We start from the raw sequence: 21279 nt of genomic DNA, 5'->3' as shown, positions 1-21279 counted from the left end.
CAGTCACAACTTTTGCCGGTTGATTCTTTTCTTCCACCATGAGTGTTCCAGGAGGTAAGCACAGGCTGTCCGCTCTGTAGTACCTGCTGAGCCACCTCAGTGGCCCTGGAATTTTACGATGAATTTAAAGTGAGCACAGGTGTTTCTAGTATTGTACACGTCTCTGCTAAGCTTTGTTATGCAAGACCGAATGGACCAAATGAACATGGTGCTGATCAAAGATGCAGTTCTGCTGGCCTCGTTTCTTCCAGAAGAGAGAGGCCAGTGTACTCCTTCCTCCCTCTTCCAATCAGCCATCTTTGCTTTCACACACCCCTCTACCACACTGTTCTTCCTTGCCATTTCACTGGTCACCCAACATGTGCAGCAGAGTTAAGTAAGAATTCTGTTTCCTTTAAGTAAGAAACCTGCTTACTTTGTTTCCAAAGCTCTTTGTCCGTTTTTGAAGTAGGGCTACTAAGTGGTTAAGTTAAACTATTACCTGATACTGAGAAAATATTATACATTGAATTTATAGAACACATTCTGTCTTATCAATATTAGAGAAAGATAGACATTTATGCATTAATTATAAACTGTGGTGTGCTGCTTATTTTTTTTGCGGGGGGGGCTCCTCAATTCGAAGGACCCATACTACCTACAACTGAATCAGGATTGCTTTGGCCACAATTTCAAAGGAAAAGAAAATTAGTCTATTATCGTGGCCTTGCGCTCTTGGTACTTTGAAAACGTGAAGGGCTAAATGAAGATTTGGAAAGTTAATTCCACAGAGAGTTTAATGGGATATGCCCATTACCTGTGGCAAGAGATTTTATTCAACCTGACTTCCTTTTCCTTTATATTTGTGTCCTTCTTAAACAATTGGTAAATCTACAGCCTTCTTTTCAGTTGACAGTCAACACATGGGCTGCTTATATTAAATACAGCCAAATCATGGAGAATAAAAAAGAAAAGGGATTTAAAAAGCGGAGAAATTGAATGACTTGTTGATATTAAAAAGTAAGGTTTTAGTCTAGCAATGGTGGTATACACCTTTAATCCCAGCACTCAGGGGAGGCAGGTGGATCTCTGTGACTTAAATGCCAGCCTGGTCTATATAGTAAATTCGAGGACAGACAGAGATACAATGAGATACCCTGTCTCGAAACACCAAACCAAACAGAAACAGTAACAATAACAACAACAACAAAAAAAAACCAAAACCGGTCTTCTTCAGGAAAGAGGACACCAGTTGGTTATCAAATATCAAATGTTCAATCCTGAAAACATACATACAAGTAACATTATACAGTCTGAGTAAGTTATATTTATGAATATATTTGTATACACATGTATGTAAGAGCAATTAATGAAAAAAAGAGGCTTGAATTTAAATGGGAACAAGGACAGAAATGGAAGATTGTCTGGAGGGAGCAAAGAAAAGGGGAACATGATGTAATTATAATCACAAAATTAGAAGAAAACATTTTTAAAAAGAAGAAAACTAGGTTTTGCATAAAGAAGTATTTAAGAACATTAAAAAAAATGCTAACTCCACCCCACCCACCACTACACACAATAGAGCAAGAAAGGTCCTAACACATCTCGAGCAATTCCTCTGGGCCAGGTACTTGCCTAAGTATCCTTGTCCTCATAACCCTGTTAGACTTACTGGGATGTGGGCTCACTAGGAGGAAGGCTCTGTGCTGGCCTTTATTATTTACCGTGTCTGTCAGGGACTAGATCACAGTCTGATTTGTCACTGTTACCAAATATGTATGAGTGACTAGACCCGTGTCATCTTTGTTTAAGAAGCCCTGGGAAATTGCTCTAGTAACCACCAAATCCAGCAATTGTGAAACCCAGACTGGAACAGAACCACCTTAAGGCTGCGTTGGTTAAAAGCATTATTTCCTTTTATTTATTTATTTATTTATTTATTTATTTATTTATTTATTTATTTTTAACCTACCTGTCTCTTACGTTGGCTAAAGGCACAGAGCTAAGTCAGTGTCCTAAACAGCTGTCACTTTAAATTCCCGGAAGAACAAAGTTCCACAGGGCAGACTGATAACCAGCCAGAGGAGGGAACTATCTGGCTGAATTATCTACGGAAAACAAGGAGGAACCATAGAGCGAAGCAAGCATTCTCCAAGAACTAGACACAGTCTCTCGTGCAATATATATATTAGATAGACCACACTGCAGAACAGGAATCAAGGAATGATGGATAAGACCACATAGATCAGAATTGCTTAATTTTTATCTTCTCCTTGCTCCTTACCCAAGTACTCCCTGTAGCTCATGTAGGTACCTGCAGATAGACTCAGTGTCTCTGCCCCCTTTATTCATTCCTTGTTCTAATGTGGATCCACTGAATAAATTTCTTTCTCCTCACCATTATTTGTTGCGACTGGAAACAGATCTCATTCTCTTTCCCACTAGACAAAGTCCATACTTTCTCAGAGCAATTTGGGTACAAGAAGACTAGGCAGCTTCTGTGACCCACAGTTGTTAGCTTTTCAGCTTTTCAGTGGTGAAATAGCTTGAAGATTAAGATTTCTGAATCATCCAGTCTCTTCATTTCAGGCTAGCTCCCCTCAATCAGAACAAATACCTCATTATTTATTGAAGTTGGACATTGATCAGCACTCAAAAGCTGCACCCATTTGCTTTCTTTTACCTTTGGAAAAACAAGTTCTTAGATCATGATTACTGAATTTAGTCATTGAATTTAAATTTGAGTGAATCAAATGAGTTGAAAACTGAAAATGACTTTCAAGGGCATCTGCTAAAATATTCTATTATTTTTCTTTGTACATCTGAGCATACTGCTACATAGAAGGAAAATGAATCTTCTTCAGTCAATGTCACTGACGCAGGAAACATCAGGTTGGAAACCAAGTCTCCAGAGACCCAGCTATGTCTCACATACCCGTCTAGTATGTGTTTCCAAAAACCAACAAGAGAGGAGTCCCATACCTCATCAGATTGGAATTTCCTCTAAGCTCAAGCACACTGACGTGCATCAGTACTTGTGTTTCCTCCCCTTGCTTTTTGTGTAATAGGTACCTGGGTGTATGAACATTTATTTGAAAGTTAATTCCTCATAACAAAGATGAAGAACTCTGTGACTCTCATAAAATTGCTGTCTGAGGTGTCCTGAATATAACAACAGCATAATTTGACCATCATGAAATCCAACTTCTATTCTAACATCTTTCATCTAAGCAGAGTTTTGTTAATGATTAACAAGTGAACATTCCTGTCTGAGTTGAGGAGCCCATGTGCTAAAGGAAGAAGCGTCCAAAGAAGAAAGGTCAAGTGAACAGAACAACCCTACCATCTACTCTGAACCTGATTACAATGTGGAATCAGGAGTTTCTTTTTTTTTGTGGAACAGCACAGGGAGAGAGTTCAAGTGAGTTTTCTCTGCCATGTAACTGTGGCTTTTGTTGCTGGTTTCTTGACGATTCCTTAGGGCCTAGTAATGGGTGAGCTAATGATGAGGCTGGCTTGTATAATTCAGACTTTGAACCAAAAAATAGTGGAGGTTTTTTTGGAGAATCATCCAACATCTGGAACATGATCTAAAACAGGAAGTGAGTTACACCCTTTTAGAAAGTTGGGAAGTGACAAAGACATCATCTCAGAGTCACAGCAGTATTTATTACAGTCGAAGGGCTTTTGCTAGACTTAGGAATTCCCATGCTCTCTAAAGAGATGCAGTCCACCCTCTGAAAAAACAGAAGCCAGGCTATAAAGTGTAAAGGAAAATTTAAGATTGTGGTGATTTTTTCAGAGTCAAATGAGAAAACTCAATGAGAATGTGGGTGGTTTCAAGTATACTTTGTAACTTTAAGCTACAGCATGTCAGAAGTGCAGTTCAGTACCAGTGAGATTCCTTAGAGGATAATGATAGTTTCTACTTACTCTGATGACCTGTGTTAACTCCATGGAATGCACAAGATGGAAGGAGAAAACCATCACTAGTTGTCCTCTGATCTCAACATGTGTGCCAAGGAATCTGCATTGTTCCCTCCGTCCCTCCCTCCCTCCGTCCCTCCCTCCCTCCCTCCCTCCCTCCCTCCCTCCCTTCCTTCCTTCTTCCCTTCTTCTCTCCCTCCACCCTTTTCTCTCTCTCTCTCTCTCTCTCTCTCTCTCTCTCTCTCTCTCTCTCTCTATCTCTCTCTCTCTCTCATTTAAAAATGTTTTTTTAAACTGAGACAGGGCCAATTTTTTTCAAGACTGGTGGCTCCATGGTGGAAGGCCCTTCTCAGAGAAAGCAGTGGTGATGGGAACTTCCACACACATGAGTGGGAAGCATCAGGCAGTTCAGGCAGAGCACAAAGAGACTGGTGACATAAAGAGACTGTCACAGACGACCATGAGTACTGTGACCCCTCAGAAAACTAAGAGGCATGATATCTGGAATTCTGTCTGGGCATATTTGGGTTGTAGCTGGAGGTTACTGCCTGGAGGTTACTTCTAAGAGACAGATTTCATTTACCATTCCACCCAGAAGAGGGAGGAGAGAGTTCATCCAAGAACATAGGTAAACATGGCCATCCAGCTAGAGGACATCAGAGGTTCTTATTCCAAGTACTTATGTGTAATGCTAGAAGAAAAGTTGCTTGGAACATTTTATATTAATAATTGGAGATATAAATTTTCTCAAAAATTTATGTCTATGGAACAAACATGAATCTTTCAATGATCCCAAAGCTTGTTTACAAGTGAGAGAATAAGGAAGCTGCTGTGAAGTATAAATAGGGAACGTGAGCCTTTCTTGAAACAGCTTTCTATGTGCTACTATTAAGTATAGATACCAGCTTTCAAAAAAGCAATGAGTTATGATACTCCCTAAGTATTTACCATGTACATTTGAGGCTTTATATCTAGTAAGAATTTATTAAAATGTAATAGATTTATCAATTATACTCTCCACTCAGCCTACTTTAATGTCAAATAATCCAATACAAAATTATTTCCAACTCATAGTTTGTATTCACTATTGGATTCGTAGTGTAAATATTTCTCTGATCTCATTGTCAATGGCAAATCAAATACAGGTACATGGTTCATTGCCTTCATATCAAAATCTCTGGCATATCTTCATGGCAAATGTTACTACGGGCAATGAAATACCTTCTTATAAAAATCAAGACTCTAGCCTCGAATCTGGCAATCATTATTGAGCCTCTATAGGCAATCACTGTGAATCAATTAGGGTTGTAAATGACATGACAGCCATTTTCTAGTTCAGGTTGGCTCAACTCCCACATTCAGTCTCATGCCTCTCTACTTTGTGTTGTTGTTGATATGGGGTTTCACTATGTATCTCTGGCTTGCCTGGAACCACAACCAACCTTGATGGTTATCTGTCCTTTAATATCTTCCTTCCACTAGGCTGGATTAGGAAGGTCTCATACTCTTGTGATTGTGGAATGTCTTATAGCTTAATCACAAAAAGGTTGTATTATTCAGCACTGCTAAAGCTTTCCTGAAAACCAAAACACGACTGAAGGCTGAATTTGGTGACATATGCCTTTAATTCCATCATTCAGGAGAATGAGGAAGGTGGGTCTCTGTGAGTTTGGTCTACATATCAAGTTCCAGTCCAACCAGAACTATATAGTGAGAATCAGTCTTAATATTTGGTTGGCAATAATCATTAAACAAAAACTTGTTACCTATGAGGCCCCGATCAGATGCAATATAATTGCTCATGAGATCTGTGTCAAAGCAAATGAACTCTTCAAGGCATAGTTTGTGAGTTACTTGGCATGTAACGTCTCCTTCCCCACCCCACAGATAAAATAAATTTAGATTTCTTGGAAGTTTCTCTGAATATATCAATTAACTTCTTCCATTTATTCCAAGGTGCATATAGCCTGTTTGAATGCATGATCTTAATGAGACTGTCACTTAAATTTGTGCTCTTCAAGTCACTCAATAATTTTTCTAAGTGCCAAAAATAGCAATTATAGTAACAAATATGTTCCTGCTTAGAAAATAAGAATAGTTAAGGTTCTTTGACCAATTCTACTTCAGAAAAATGGTACCTAGTGATACACACTTATCCCATAATAGGTTTATATTTCTGTAGAGGATAATATTAATGAAGTAATTCCATTCTATAGTGGAGATTGCTATGAGAATATTCCTAGAAAGGGGGCAGGGAATGGAAAGTGAACTAGCACAAACAACTGATGGTATACTGGAATGAATATCAAATAAACCTTCAACAGGGAAAGCAAGGGGACTGCAGTTGAGGGTGAGGCATCAGAGTTATATGACAGCCAAACTAGTTGGAAGTTTTATGAAGTTTATGTAGCTCTGCACAGTTATGAGGCAAAAGGAATTTGACCTGAAAATAATTTCGTTCAATTTTCTAATACTTAGTCTTTAGTATCTTTAGTCTTCAGTTAACTTTGAGGTAGTTTCTATTATCAAAACCCCAGGCATATAAGTGAAGGCACTGCATTGTCAATGTGCTTTTGAATTTCTCACAAGAAAACTGTGTCTCATGCTTCTTGCAAACAGACTTTATTCCTTTCTATTAAGGCTGTGTTGCTTTGTTTTCTTCTGGATTAGCTGAACAAAGTACAGTTCTTGGGTAGAAGTCACTAAATGAAATATTTAAGTGTTGGTGTATAGTTTTCCCATTTTCAAGACTCTCAGCTCAGTGTTCATTCAAATTTTTATGGGGTTTTAATTTTGAATAGTTTAAAATTTTAGCTTATGAAAAATGTGAAAATAGCATTCTAATAAGTTTATAGAAAAATGTGAAAATAGCATTCTAATAACTTTATATCATGAGAAATGATTTTTTAATAATTTTCTTCTGAGAGTATTTTCCTCTAGTACATTTGATTTTTAAAAAACGAGTACTTTTATGCTGTTGTGCATTTTGCACAATGCTTTAATGTATTTGAGGGAGCATGAAGTAGGGAGGCCAGATTAGGTGTTCTTCCCAATGTCACATGCACCAGGATTCTAGGCAGCTCTGTTGTCCCAGGAAAGAAGAGAATGATAGCAAAGAATCTTTGGCTCCTGTTGGTGTCCCTGAGCATTATCATGGAAACATACACACTGCCCAGCACAATTTTCAAGGAGGAATAGCAACTGCATAAAATCAACATGGGAGCAACAACACGTGTCTGAGCAGGGCAGATGTAGTTACTTGATATGGGAGGGTCTTCTGTTTTGTGTTGATTTTATTGGTTAATAAAGAAACTGCCTTGCCCCTTTAATAGGACAGAAGTTTAGGTAGGCGGAGTAGACAGAACAGAATGCTGGGAAAAAGAAGCCAAGTCAGGCAGTCGCCATAGCTCTCCTCTTCAAGATGGACGCAGGTTAAGATCCTTCCTGGTAAGACACCACCTTGTGGTGCTACACAGATCGTTAGAAATGGGTTAATCTAGATGTGAGAGTTAGCCAGTAAGAGGCTAGAGCTAATGGGCCAAGCAGTGTTTAAAATAATACAGTTTCTTTTTTCTTTTTTTTTCTTTTTTCTTTTTTTTTTTTGGTTTTTCGAGACAGGGTTTCTCTGTGGTTTTGGAGCCTGTCCTGGAACTAGCTCTTGTAAACCAGGCTGGTCTCAAACTCACAGAGATCCACATGTCTCTGCCTCCCGAGTGCTGGGATTAAAGGCATGCACCACCACCGCCCGGCTAAATAATACAGTTTCTGTGTAATTATTTCGGGTAAAGCTAGCCGGATGGCAGGATGCAGCCCCGCAGCTCCATTCTACAGTTACTCCATTTACAAAGATGATGTTTTCTGCATTGTAAAGTGACATAAGGACCTGAAAATCACATCATGTTCCTAGCAGAAACATTTTCTTAAATACACCTCTACAACTTTATCTCCTTGTTCACCTTCACTTATGCATGTGAATCTTCATGGTCCTTCTCTTATTGTAATGTAATATAAAGAGGGAGGACTAATGCGTTGTGCAAACATTTTAAGTTTTTTTTTAATAGTAACTATGGAAACTAATGACCCATGGATTTGGGGGATAAGAGTCATTTCAATTTTAAGCAACAGACTAAGGGTTGTAGAAATAGCTCAGTGGTTAAAGAGCACTGAATGCTCTCTAAGAGGACATGGGTTCAGTTCCTAGCACCCGCACAGTGTCTCCCAACTATCTGTGACTCCAGTTTCAGAATATCTAACTCTCCTTTAGCATCTGATTGTACCAGAGATGCACATGCTAATGTCCACACATCCAGGCACACATCACACATGCAAAAGGAAGTAGTAAAGAGAGGAGAAGGAAATGCTTCTTTCAAAGACTTGAGTGAATGTTCACAAAAACATTTCAATCAAAATATGTACTTTGGCTTAAAGTCTTGCTTGGTCCTCTTATGTGTGTATGTTCGGGCCTTAGTAAGTCCGAGTCACCTATAAAGTTGAAATCTTTCCATAAGATAAACTACCAAAGTTGGCTTTGATTTCCACTGCTTGTCCATCTCTTCATTGCCACATGTTTTATCCTTGCCTGGACAGCTGGTGACTAGACCAAGGATTGTGTTAGATCCCCAGGAAAGCCATCCTTTACTTTCCCCGGTTATATTTTCTTTTGAAGTCATTTTGTACAATCCTTAAAGAGTTTTCTTTAAAGTTTAAAAACTGAATAATAGTGTGGAGAAGATAGAGCTGAGATGTCTTCCTTAGTATTCCAGTGTTGGAATTTCTCTAAATACGATCTTCTACAAGATACATAGCAGTATTAATTCATCACAATAAAGGCTGCTGCACTGTTATGTCTGTTCCTGGCACTGCGTGTGATCTCCCATTGTAATTGGAGTCTGTTTAGTTATATTCAATATTGTTTTTAACTTTTAAAAGTTTGAAAGTAACTTGTAACAAACAGTTTAAGAGCATTTGATCTTCCTCTAGCCATACAAAACACGTCTCTGCAGCATTTAGCTAAAGGATGGCACGAAGTTGACTATAGAGCTAAATACAAAGGGCTTGCCAATTCAGTCTTGCTTTTTTCTTATGCTGTTAGTCTTAATCTCTAACTTATGTTCTCTGTATTAAAATATACAAAGTCCCAGCGAGTGATTCATATATATATATATATATATATATATATATATATATATCATTGTTAATCAGTTAACAAAATACACTGGACAGGGAAAGTTAATATTCATTTACTTCCAACTAATCAATATGAAAAAAAGAAATTTAAGGTTCAAGAAAATTTATCTCACATTCACATTTCTGTTAAAACAATTCTTTTTCCTGTGGACAGCATTTTACTCAAGTTTACCCTTTCACTGGGATGACCAGACAGCATTAAATTATGCATAAAATAAAAATATACCCAACACATTTATTATCCACTTTACTTCTCCAAACTTTACTTTGCTGGAAAGTAACAAGGACATCCTATTTTTCTTGTTGGGTTTTTCCTCAAAAATGGTCTTGGATTTACCCCAACATCCTATAAATCTACTCAAAACTTGTGTCTACTATTCCTGTGCGTTCCCTAGAAAACGGTAGTATTATGTTAAGAGCATTATTAGTATGTGTATGGAGGGATATCAAATAAAAAGAAAAATCGTAAAAAAATTAAGGATACTCATCTCTTCATGTTTTAAGTTTTAACATTTACAATGATGAGGTCTATTTGAATAAAACAGAAATAAACAATGGAGGTTATGAAGGAGCAAATTTCAACCCAAGGATAGCTCTCATTGGAGTGCATCTGACAAGCAGCTAAAATCTTCAATGACTAAATTTGAATGTCATCAACTTTAGGATTCTTAAATTCTTGGAATTTCATTTTTTTTAACAAATTGCAGGACATGGACACACAACTTTGTGGATTGTCGTTAGTATGGAAGAATGATCTCTCTGAAAGAATAAAATCCTAGTTTTATAAATGGGTCAAAAAAGAATTGATTTTTTTATTTATATTTCAGAAATGTAAGCAACTGAATGAAATGGTTTCATATACATTTTTACATCCGGCAGTAGTGGCACACTGTTCGTACATTAATTCTATAAGAAAATGTACAACCTTCTTTTCTGCTAAGTAAGATTCGTCAAGTGTTCTTGGATGGAGAAAAAGAAAAGCCTCTTTCATTGCTGGCTGAATGAATGAAGTAACAAGAGGAAATCGTGTTCCTTTCAGCAGTTAATGTGTCTGTGAAGTTACTGCCCAGGGGTGTGTTCATATTGACACGAGTAATACGGGGTCTTACGATTTTTCAAAAACGTAAACGCCCAATTTGAAAACTTTACAAAATAGGCTATGAGATTTTGCAGCTGAATTTGCCCAGGGACACGAAAGTCCTGAAGCAGTTATTTTAAGTGTACTTCTGTAGCTCCATTCCTAGCTGGCTGTTCTTCGATTCCCTAATCACACAGAAATGCATCCTTATGAAGTTAAGCCGCTAAAGACACAGAATGCTGATGACATTTCTCTTTATCTGACTTATCTAAAGAAAACCCAGTTAGTGGTAATTCTACCAAATACTTTTAACAGTCACATAAAATTTTAATTGATTTTCAAACAATACAACGGTGCCATGAATCCAACCACACAGAATATAAGCCGTAAGCCCACTAGGTTTAAGCGGTTGTGTCTTTGTAGAGTAAACTATGTAAAATAGAATCTGATAACTCCCTGGTGTTAGAGGTAGACAGTTTCCTTTCAAATCCTAGGTTTGGTCCTTTATTTTATTCAGCAGTGAAAGCCATGAATACAGAACGAATAACAGCTGTGTTACAATTCTCAACCATGACTTCTAACGTCAGAGAATTCAAAGTATGAACATAGTACACAGTAATGAAAAGTATCAAAAATTAGTTTACCTCAAAGAAGATAAATAAAACAGGTATATCCCACCAATACATAAACAGATGTTTGTGCTACAGTTAAAATTTGCTGTATACAAAAGATCATAGTCTCCATAATCAGCTTATGGTAGAAGCAAGAATACATGAGCCATTTAAATTGTCAGACATTATGCTTTATAAGGTATGCACAGAAGTTCAAGCAATAAATACATACATTAGTTCAAAGCCTTACAATAGCTACGCAAAGCAGATGCAGAAAAGCAGGTTTGCTATTACTAGCAAGCAATGATAGAAGAGTAAAAATCCATGAAATGCATTAAAGCAACATTTTTCTTAGAAAAAGTCTGGTCATTTATGGGTCCACCAACATTTTTACATAATATGCACAATTATCAAAATACAGACCAAGCATTTCAGAAAACTCCAAAAAACCTAAAATCTATTTTCAAAGCAATTGCAGTTTTGGAGGTTTTTCTGGTATAATGTGCAAGCAGCTATTTTTTAAAATTGTATTCATATAAAACCCATGCAAAACTCTACAGGTATATGCATTCTGTGGCTGAGACTTCCTTTCAAAAGTTTTGAAACTGAGGTATGCATACTTTAGCATTGTAGTCTTAGGCCACCCTCCTGATGGTACAACTCTCCCAGTTCCTTCCAGTCCATCAAAGCTTTTTGGACATGCACCCGAAAGATTCATTCCCTTTCAGATAATCCTGACAGCAGTATCCTAGACATCCTTCAGAATACCAATCTCTCTTTTGATACCATGTCAATAACTTCCGGTTCGTTGATCATGACCCAAAGACAAACAGAATGAAAAGTAGCAGTCACTGTGACGTTCTCATGTTTCATGCAATCTGCCATAATTGTTCTAACTTTTTTCTCTTTTTTTCCGTTTTTTTTTCCTTTTTTTTCTTTTTTTTTCCTTTTTCATTTTTTTCTTTTTTGCAGAGGTAGAAGCTTTCAGAAAGCCTTTTGGGTAAGTGGGAAAACCCTTTTGAAAGCCGTTATGTCCTTTTATTTGGTGTGATAGATGACTGGGTATCTCTCTAACTCTATTTGCTGATTTCAGCAAAGGATAAACATTGAGCTTAGTTTGCAAGAACCGGCTCCATCACACAGAACCGGGACATATGTTAAGCTCTAGCAGCCACCTTCTGTCAAAACTGTTTGTAAAGCAATAACCATAATCAGGTTATGAGGTCCCTTGGTTGGGGGAAAAAGTATTATCAAGACTTGGCACAGCACATGAAAAGCAACACGTAAAGTCTCTAGGTTTTAAGCAAACATCTGGCTATGCTATCTTCAACTACACCATAACGTATTATCATAGTTTTGGGGTTTAGAGTTGTCAAGAAAATCAGCATTCCAACAATTTGGCCTGCGCAAGTCTTTGAAGGGAGTGTGGTAGTGTTTATATCCCATATAAGAAGAGGCAGAAGTATATGTAACTTTGGTTTGACTGAAAATAAATACCATGGGCTACACTTGCTATAATCTTTGCTTTCAGTGTAAAAACTCAGCTAGATCACTTTAAAATCAATAGGAAATTAATTTTTGGCTTTACTAGACCTTTTATGTTTGGTTCCTACTTTTTGTTTTTTTATTTTTATTATAACTTAAGACTATAAAAAAATAGTACACGACAGAGATTAAGACCATACAAGACATGTACTTCTAACAACATGTACTCACCACCAAAAAGAATTGACTGGATGGAGAAAACAAAAACACAATGTACTATATATATATAACAATACGCAATCTGCATTTGCATCAAGTACACAATTGTTTTGGTCAGTGATCCACATTTGTTGCTTTCTAGCATGTCATAACTTCCACTGCAGATTTTGTCCTCACCTCTGTCTTTAATGAAAGCAAATCTTCATTGCATTTAGATGGACTTTTGGCCTCAGAAGATTACTCTGTGACTGAATGAACTCTTTTAGTTGTGGTGGTTTGTTTGTTTGTTTTTTTTTATTATTTTTGTCATATTTGTTTCTTTGTTTAGGGCTAAACGAAAAGATCCCAGAGGTCATCAGAAAACAGCAGGTAGTTCATGGAAAAGGTTCCTTTGTACTAATTGAAGTTTACAGAAGGCTGACCAAAGCGTGTGGCTGCTTCTGTCCTGGAGCTCTTGGCCATGGTTAGAGTTGGCTTTGGTTTGCAGCTGTAGCCTTTGACTGTGTTTGCAGGTAGACAAAGCTTTATCACAAGGAGGTAAAGAGTACAGTTGTAAGATCTATGCAGATATGCAAATGTTTCTATGGTGCTTGCACAGATAATGTTAGCTTAGGATTGCACTTTACATCTCAACACCAACAGCACAGACTGGAAGCCTAAGGTTTTAGATGGTCGCAACAGTCTAATTACTGTGTTTCGTAATAACTAACTTATGTCATTTACAGTTGGTGGCACCAACATAAAAAACTAAGGTTCTGTTGTTTAAAATTGAGCTAGATACAAGCAGTGACACTAATTTCTGATACTACTCCTGTGCAAATTAAAAAAACAATAGCAACAAGTTGAACTTGACCAGCAATTGTTTCTAACATTACAACTACTGAATGCTGGAAAATTCACATTAATGAAACTAACACTATTTTTGGCAGTATATGAGGCGCAGTTGCTTTCTATAGGACATGGATCCTCATATTCAGTCATTTCATGAACCCATAAGAGCCACATTTTTTAAATGGGCAGAGCCATTATGGAAAGAACAGTTCTTTTTTTTTTTCCCAAGAAAATCAGTTTTTTGCTTTTTTTTTCTAAAAAAGAAAGAAGAAAAAGAAAAGTAAAAATAAAGAAATAAATGATAAAGACAGAGAGAGAAGAAAACAAGCATTTTGCCTGTTGGTTCTGAATCCCAAAGGGCTGGCTTGATAAGTTCCTTTAGGGCTGTCTCCTTTATCCATGCTTAATAAATAGTCACAGTAAAAATGTGTCAACTATTCATGGTTGTGGAGTGGTTATGAAGGTCAGTGATATGTCCCTTCACACTGAGGTTGTCACAAGTTCATTCTCATTCCAGATCTTCAGATAAAGGCTCTTCCTCAATCTCTCTGTCATCCTCTAACTCCGGACTGTGATTGGCTGTTGTCACTAAAGACATGGGACAGTCTTCATCCTCTGCCATCACAGGTTCTTCCTTGACGTGGATCGAATGTCTGAAAAACATATGGAGGCAAAGAGTTTTACTGAATGCCTGGTAAGCAAAAGTTAAACAACTTTGCAAATAAAGAGGTCAACTGAAAGAAGACAAAGGAAGACCACCCTCCATTTCTCCCAGCTGCATCTGACAGAGGGCATAGGCTGGTTAGATACTTGGCCAGGGAACCATGGGGCCGGCTTCAGCAGAATGTGCGCATGGACTCCACATGCTGTGTTGGGTTGTTGTTCCAGATGAAACGTTTTGTTAGTATTTGTTATAAACAGAATAAGGGTAAAGAAATGTGAAGCAAATAAGTGGCGGACAAACTAAAGATGTACTTTCACCATTCAGTTGTTACAAACAATGTATTTCTCAGTATTTCAGGTTTAGTTTAACAGTTTTAATTTTCATGTGTTTTTAAATGCAGTGTGGACAAGATTGCAGTGTTTGTTGAAACAAATACTAACAAATTTTAGGACGTAAAACGGAGGCTAAAGCATTTTTATCAACGGGATGCCAGCAATGATTTGAAAGCATAGACCTTTATGTTTGTGTGTGTACATACATTATGTAATTAAAATTTCATCATGAGGATACCAGCCATACCAACGCAATTATAGAAAAGTAACCAACTTATAAGCTGAAGTTTATTACCCCTCCAACCCCGAAATATAGTAGAAGGGTTACTGTCACTCGAGGAAAGCTACAAAGGTTCACAGGTTGTACCTGGTAGAAAAATATTATATATAAATAATCAAATTTTTCATAACTTTTACCCCTGAAGCAAGAGAAGACCTGCTTTTTTATCTTGTTAATAGAAACCACAATCTCTCATTAATATGCAGGGCTGGTGCGCTGCTCCTAAGAGGAAAACCTGCAGCAAGGCTTCGCCATTAATCAACTTCAGCCCAGCAGTTCAGTGAGACATGATGATACATGTTTTTAACTCTAAATTAATGAATATCTTTACCAACTGTCAATAAATGAAGAAAAACACTGGTGAGGAACACAAGTTGAGGTGGGAAATTTCCAAACACAACAGAGTGATGGGGAAGCAGGCAACTAACAAGAATAATAATGCTGTCACACACAAACAAGGCTTAACATGATCCAGGCCCCACTCAAGGAAAGGGTTGCGCTGCAATGATAAAGCTGCCAAAACCTAATTATTTTTGACACATTAGATGCATCAGGGAATCACTGTGAAAAAAATTCCTTATCAAGTAGTTTTTGCATTAGAAAGTGACTGAACGTGCCAGCCCTCTCTTGGGCTACATTCTTCAATGAAAGAAGTAACTTTGAATTTTAAAAGGTACAGATTGCTTTAATATTCATTGCAAAATAACTTATTATTCAAATCTTATTGGGGAGCTCTAGGTTTTGTTTTCTTTTTTTGCCTTTGTTTTTGTTGTTAGTGAATTATTCACAACCCCATCACCTCCCCCATCCCCCACTCCCACTTTAAATCCAAGTTGGAACTAAAGACGCTGAAGTGTAAAACTAGGAAAGGGAACAGCGTGGGCAGGGACGACAGGATGCGTATATCTCAGTGCATAGGGAAGATAAAAAGAAGACTTAACAAGAAAGAAAAGCAAAGTTTTTTTTCTTTTTTTAATTCCTAAATTTGATGAAAGAAATATTTGCCTCTGTTTTTATTTTACATACAGGCTCTACAGATCCATCCACACTAGTGAACTACCTGTAGCCAATTCTATTCATGTGGGAGTTTGTGTGTGTGTGTATGCGTGTGTTTGGGTGCTAAAATATGAAAAACGATTTGCTCCAAGAAGGAAGGCAATCTCTGAAATTTTTCTTTACGGGTTTTTAAGCATGAGATTCACAGAAAAATTTAAAATTTAATTAGAACTCATTGCACTGTAAATAAAATATCCTTAAATAAGTAATTCAATGTGAATGATTATCTGGGGATGTAAATTTATTTTTGTTGGAGAGAGCCCCTTGAGTTTTATGACAAAGAAAGCCTTCTGAAAGCGCTGTCACATATATTTATCATATGGTAACAAACAATCCTAGAGATATGTACTTAAAAATACTAAAGAGAGACAAATGAGTCTAGACTACACAAGGTCGCTGCAGTCATAAAACATAGCAAAGCCTTCTCCTAATGTGAAAAACATAGCTTACAGCTTTAATTTGCATTAATTATAAATCAGTAACATGCTTGTGTGGTTTGAAAAAAGCGAGAAAAAATTATTAGTTCTCTCAGTCACTTTACGCTGTATTAAGATGTCTGGATGAGTCATTTAGTATTTAATGAGAAGCAAGCATTATGAAGTCAGAAATAAATGTGTACTATGTATCTTTGAATTCATTGCCGCAATTGGAATGAGACACTTGCATATTATGACAGGATTATTACCAGCAATCATGCACAGATATGCTGGGGATGCAAATAACGTCATTAGCAGGGTATTGTAATGAAATAAGGTGTATTATCATTCTTTATGGTGACACAAACCATATTAGCTATGCTCCAACTGGATTTGTAGAACATAGGGAAGTTGCTTTGCCTGGGCGTTCATCACAACTCTCCCGTAAACTAAATGAAAATAATGCTGAATCAATATAAAAATCTATATACCGTAGAATCAAATCATCTTTAGGAAATGCATAACACATGATAATCCTAGGTCTGGAAACAGACACTTCGTAGCACTCAGCAACAAGTATGCAAGATTTTAGAGTTACTAAATCATGAAACACTGAGTTCATTTTGAAACTCATTCAGAATGTTACATTAAGAGCATGCAAATTGGAAGAGTGCATTTGGATTCCCATCAAGTTAAAATACAACTGGGGGTAGCATGTCTTAATAACCTTTTGGATGGGGTTGCTCATATTAATTTTAGTCAACTCACATGAGTTGTCAAAAAGAATATTTAGAGTAATCACAGTAATTAAAAATACTCTAATAATAACAACATACCTTGGAATATTTTAGCAATTTGATAAATGCAGAAAATTTTATTTTTACACCCTTTTCTAGATATCCTTATCAAAATACATTAGATAAAAATAAAGATATCTTTTAATCCTGAAAAATAGAAACAACTATTGTATTGCTGCTCACTTGACAATCAAAATATTAAATTAAGATTGGAATCTGAGAATATTAGCATATGCTAAAAGAATACATGTTATAATTTCTGTAGGTAGCTTTAACAAACTAACATAATCAGCATAAAATTATAATTTCAAGTAGTATATAGATTATAGCATAAGATTAATTTAAAACTCTTATAAAATTAGATTACACCTATGAAAAATATTGAAATGATCCACAAATGTCTCATAGGCTTTTGGGGGCTTTGGATTCTACTTTTACATGATGCAGACATTTCCTATGCTGCCTTAACTTAAAACGGTGTCTTCTATCTGAATAGTCGCAGATCCTACACATTAGGCTCATGGTCCAGCTTAGAACAATCTAGGGGAGGGAGAGAAGATTTTGCACAACTTAACTTTTTCCTCATAGTGTTGGGAAATTCCAGGCATTTAAACTGTTGTGATAGGCTGTAAGCAAAAAAAGAGTCTTAATAAAAGTCAGTTAGAAAAGTCAGTTTTACAGTAGCCATTCCAGACTTGTTCTCACAAGAAATTTCCCAAATGTCCCTGCTGTATCAGACATTATCAGCTTTGCTCTCTCAGTTCTCAGTACGGATGACTCTCTGGGGATAGTTTAGAGACTATAGGAAGCGGCCATTACAAAGCCATTATTGAATGCTGTGGGGTAAATCATGAAATTATATTGTAACTCACACAAATAAAAAGCCAAGAAGAGTTTGTCATTGACATTCAATGAGATTGAAGTTCCTGTGCTTATTTTTTCATATGAGAAGTTGTATTAAATCTGAAGCATGGAACTGTTGAGGTAAAGCTTTATTTGTCATGCTTTTAAATCTTCATGTTTCTATTGATATCCCGTACAACAAAACACACAATAAAATTAGTCTCTGCCATAATTACTGTCGAGAGAACAACTTGTATATGAGGAAAGTACAATTTATAATATATACATAGAATAAACTTAGCATTGTTTGCATGACAAACTTTTTGACCAAATAAAAGATAGCTGAGTTGATTTGTAAATTGGTAATGTGTGTAATTAGGAAAATGTGCATCATTGGAGAAAAGGGAAGCTCTGTTTACACATGAGTGTGCTACATGCCTGTTCCCCAAGGTGACTGTAGAATAGTAAAAGCTTGAAGCCATAGAAACATACTGTGAGAATCACTATAAAGGCACATTCAAATGTGGAGAATAAGAAAATTGACAAACTAAACTCAACTCTTGTTTCATTGAACTATCACTTTGAGTAAAACGATGGGCGAACCTCCTAACTGTTATAGTATCATGCACTGGTGTCTAGAAATTGAAGCATTTATTAAATCGAATGTCAATATTCACCAAGTACTCTCTAAAATATACAAATGAAATTATCTAATGAGATTACTTTTGAAAGTTCATATCCATTTAATGACTTTTATAAAATTGACATTTTGACTTAATAATAGTTATAAGTTGTTTTTATAATTTTAGATTTCCCCAATTCAATCTAGGATTTAGAACATTTTAGTGACTAGCAAACGCCAAGTGCTGGGGATAATTAGAATAAACTCTGAAGGTCAAGATAATAGTTACCTTTTACCTAATTAGGTCTGATAAATGGACTGTATATATTCAAAACTTTCTAGTTTGAACAGCTATTTCCAGACACATGTAACTGTCAAAATGTATAGACCAGGCATCAAGGTGCATGCCTGGAATTTCAGTACTTAGGAGCTGAGGTAGAATAATAGTAAATTTGATGTCAGCCTGGGCTAAATCATGAGTTTCTGGGTCAGCACACTGGATGTCATTGTCCTATGTCTTTTTTTTTCTTATTTATAACTTTTTATACTTTTAATTGAGGACTTGCCCTCTTGTGTCATGGTGTTGCCTCAACTGTCTTGGAACTCTGAGAAGACCCAGAAAGCCCCTCATTGGCAGCTTCCTTTTCCTCCATGTCCCCCACCTGGCCTATTTGTGTCTTCCTTGGGAGCTTTTATTCAAATAAAGAACATTATGAAAAATCTTCAAGCTCTCAAATAAAGAGAAACAACAAGGAGAATGCATTATAAAGACATGAGCAATAAATTTTATAAATGGGTAACTATAGTTATATTCCCTTGCATCTTAAGAAAATTTTAATATGTAAGGATGTTTTTCAGTACATCATTGTCCTGTATAAATACACATCCAAATTTAGACATCAGCGCTGCCAAAACATTAAAATAAATCACTGCAGTATTCCCAGTAAGCTACTGTCTGATATTAACTTACTTATATGAAATCATACTTCTAATAACAAGTAACATTGATACTCAAATTATTTTTTTCAAAACACTGCTCTTAGTTTTTTCTCCAAGCCATTGGGCTCCCACTCAGCTGGTCACCATCAATACACACAAAGCCTGGAATTAACTTCTATACATTAACCTACCTAGTCACACCATCCCCATTATTTAAGGACCACTACATACAGACTTAACTTCCTATAGACTATGTCTATAATGATACTGATCTTCTTCTTGAACCTCTACAGCATTTTTTAAATTGTTAATGCTGAAATTCCAAATCATAGAATCTCTGAATCCTACACTACATCAAACATGGGGGTATTTTATTTGAAGTTTCTGTTTCTCAGGTCAATAGACAGGGTCATTCAAGGGTTTGAAGATAGGAAGAGCTAGAACCAACACACAAGCTAGCCTCTGCGGTATTTCTCAAGTCCTTTCGACGTCTGCTGTTCTATACTGCTTAAACCTCATTTAATCACTTAACTCTCCAAAGTGGTAGTGGTGCCTTGTCTTGCTGATTAGATCGTGAAGTTTATAAATGAGGACACTTACACATAGGAAATACCTAGTCAGTGTAGCCGATTGGATAAATTATCCTAAAGTCAGGAAGAGTTTCCTTTACATCCACTTTAAAAGAAAGAAATTCTTTCTAGAATCAGATATGCTTGGGTTCTTTTCTATTCAGAATTAGTCAATGAAGAAATTATCAGAGCTAGAAGGAAATAGATACATTTTTTTTCTTATGATTTTGGTTTTGATTTGTAAATTAACTAACATAATTCAAATCAAAGTCAATAATTATTACCATTCAACAGCAAGACATGATTGTCACCAATATAATGCCTAAGACACCACCAGAAAGCAGCAGAAGAGATTTAAATGCCCCCCAGGACAAACTGATTGGAAGTTACAGCTCTTGTGCCTAAAGACTGGTCAACTCCTATCAAGAGAAATACATTATCCATTGAGAATATCTTTAATATTACCATAGTATCATCTCAATTTTCATTTCCTCATTTAGGTACTCTTAGGTGATCCACATGTTCATTTGCATGTTGTGTGCCAAAGTAGAAGAAATAGATCTCAGTCTCTCTCTCTCTTTTCTCATACACACACACACCCCACATGCCTTTTGGGTGTTAGATTTATAGAGACTTAGTTTAATCTTGTGGTTGTTATCAATATCTTTCTCTTATTGCTTTCATCGTAGGGATACTAAAATTGCTTTTGATTAAGAACATAGTGTATATTTTTGTAGCTTCCATTTTCTACAGACTTCAATGTATCATGAGTGGGATAACTAATATTGCTTCCGGGGAAAAACTAAAATCCCTTCTGGGGAAAATTAGCCTTTCAGCTCTCCATCTTAGAAACACTCATGAAAACTTACATAAAAGGGGCCTTGTTTTTTCTACCCAGTGCCTCACCATGAATCTTCCACTCAAGTGAAATCATCTGAAGGGTTTTAATTACAAGGGAGTCATTCAGCACAATAGATTTTTATGTATTTAGTATTTTGATTAGTTTGAGAGTGTAGCATAAGGAATACTGAACAGATTAGTCACTTCATTTGTAATCTTCAGTCATGCAGCAATGGCTAGATAGTGAAGAATACAATGGGCTCTGGGGGGCAGAATACTTAGGCTGGAAGCTGGGCTCTTTTCCTAATAGGTTAACAAGGCTACTGTGATCTTAACATACCCATTGCATTTCTTTTAAGTCATAGACAAGAGACACAAAAAGTTCTAGTTTTTACAATTGCTATGAAAGATAAATGAACGTCTATATATATGTTAAAGTGTGAATAATGTGATTCCATGCCTGGGTCATGAGTGATCAGTAAATATTAGATACAGTCACAATATACGTAATACTTTATTTCTTTTCATCAATGAAGATATGTCATAAAGACAGAAATTGATGGTTAAACATCAATATGTACTCTTTTTCCTGAATGATATTTGA

The 21279-nt window shown here is 36.4% G+C and overlaps 1 protein-coding gene across 4 annotated transcripts in view; it reads right to left on the bottom strand.

Annotated features, from left to right (window-relative positions):
* Positions 1–12395: 12395 nt before the first annotated feature.
* The window catches only part of Foxp2 (forkhead box P2), a 478828-nt gene continuing 469944 nt past the window's right edge, over positions 12396–21279 (bottom strand). For 3 of the 4 annotated variants that reach the window (XM_075953425.1, XM_075953424.1, XM_075953426.1), the window contains one exon: positions 12813–13970. In XM_075953425.1, coding sequence (XP_075809540.1) covers positions 13826–13970 — 145 coding nt within the window. In that variant the 3' untranslated portion in view covers positions 12813–13825. Of the gene's footprint in view, positions 13971–21279 lie in introns of all 4 variants that reach the window. The other variant, XM_075953427.1, reaches the window with a different exon arrangement.

This window comes from Microtus pennsylvanicus, chromosome 19, assembly GCF_037038515.1.
Source record: "Microtus pennsylvanicus isolate mMicPen1 chromosome 19, mMicPen1.hap1, whole genome shotgun sequence".
NCBI lineage: Eukaryota > Metazoa > Chordata > Mammalia > Rodentia > Cricetidae > Microtus > Microtus pennsylvanicus.
This window is presented reverse-complemented; position numbering and strand designations above follow the sequence as displayed.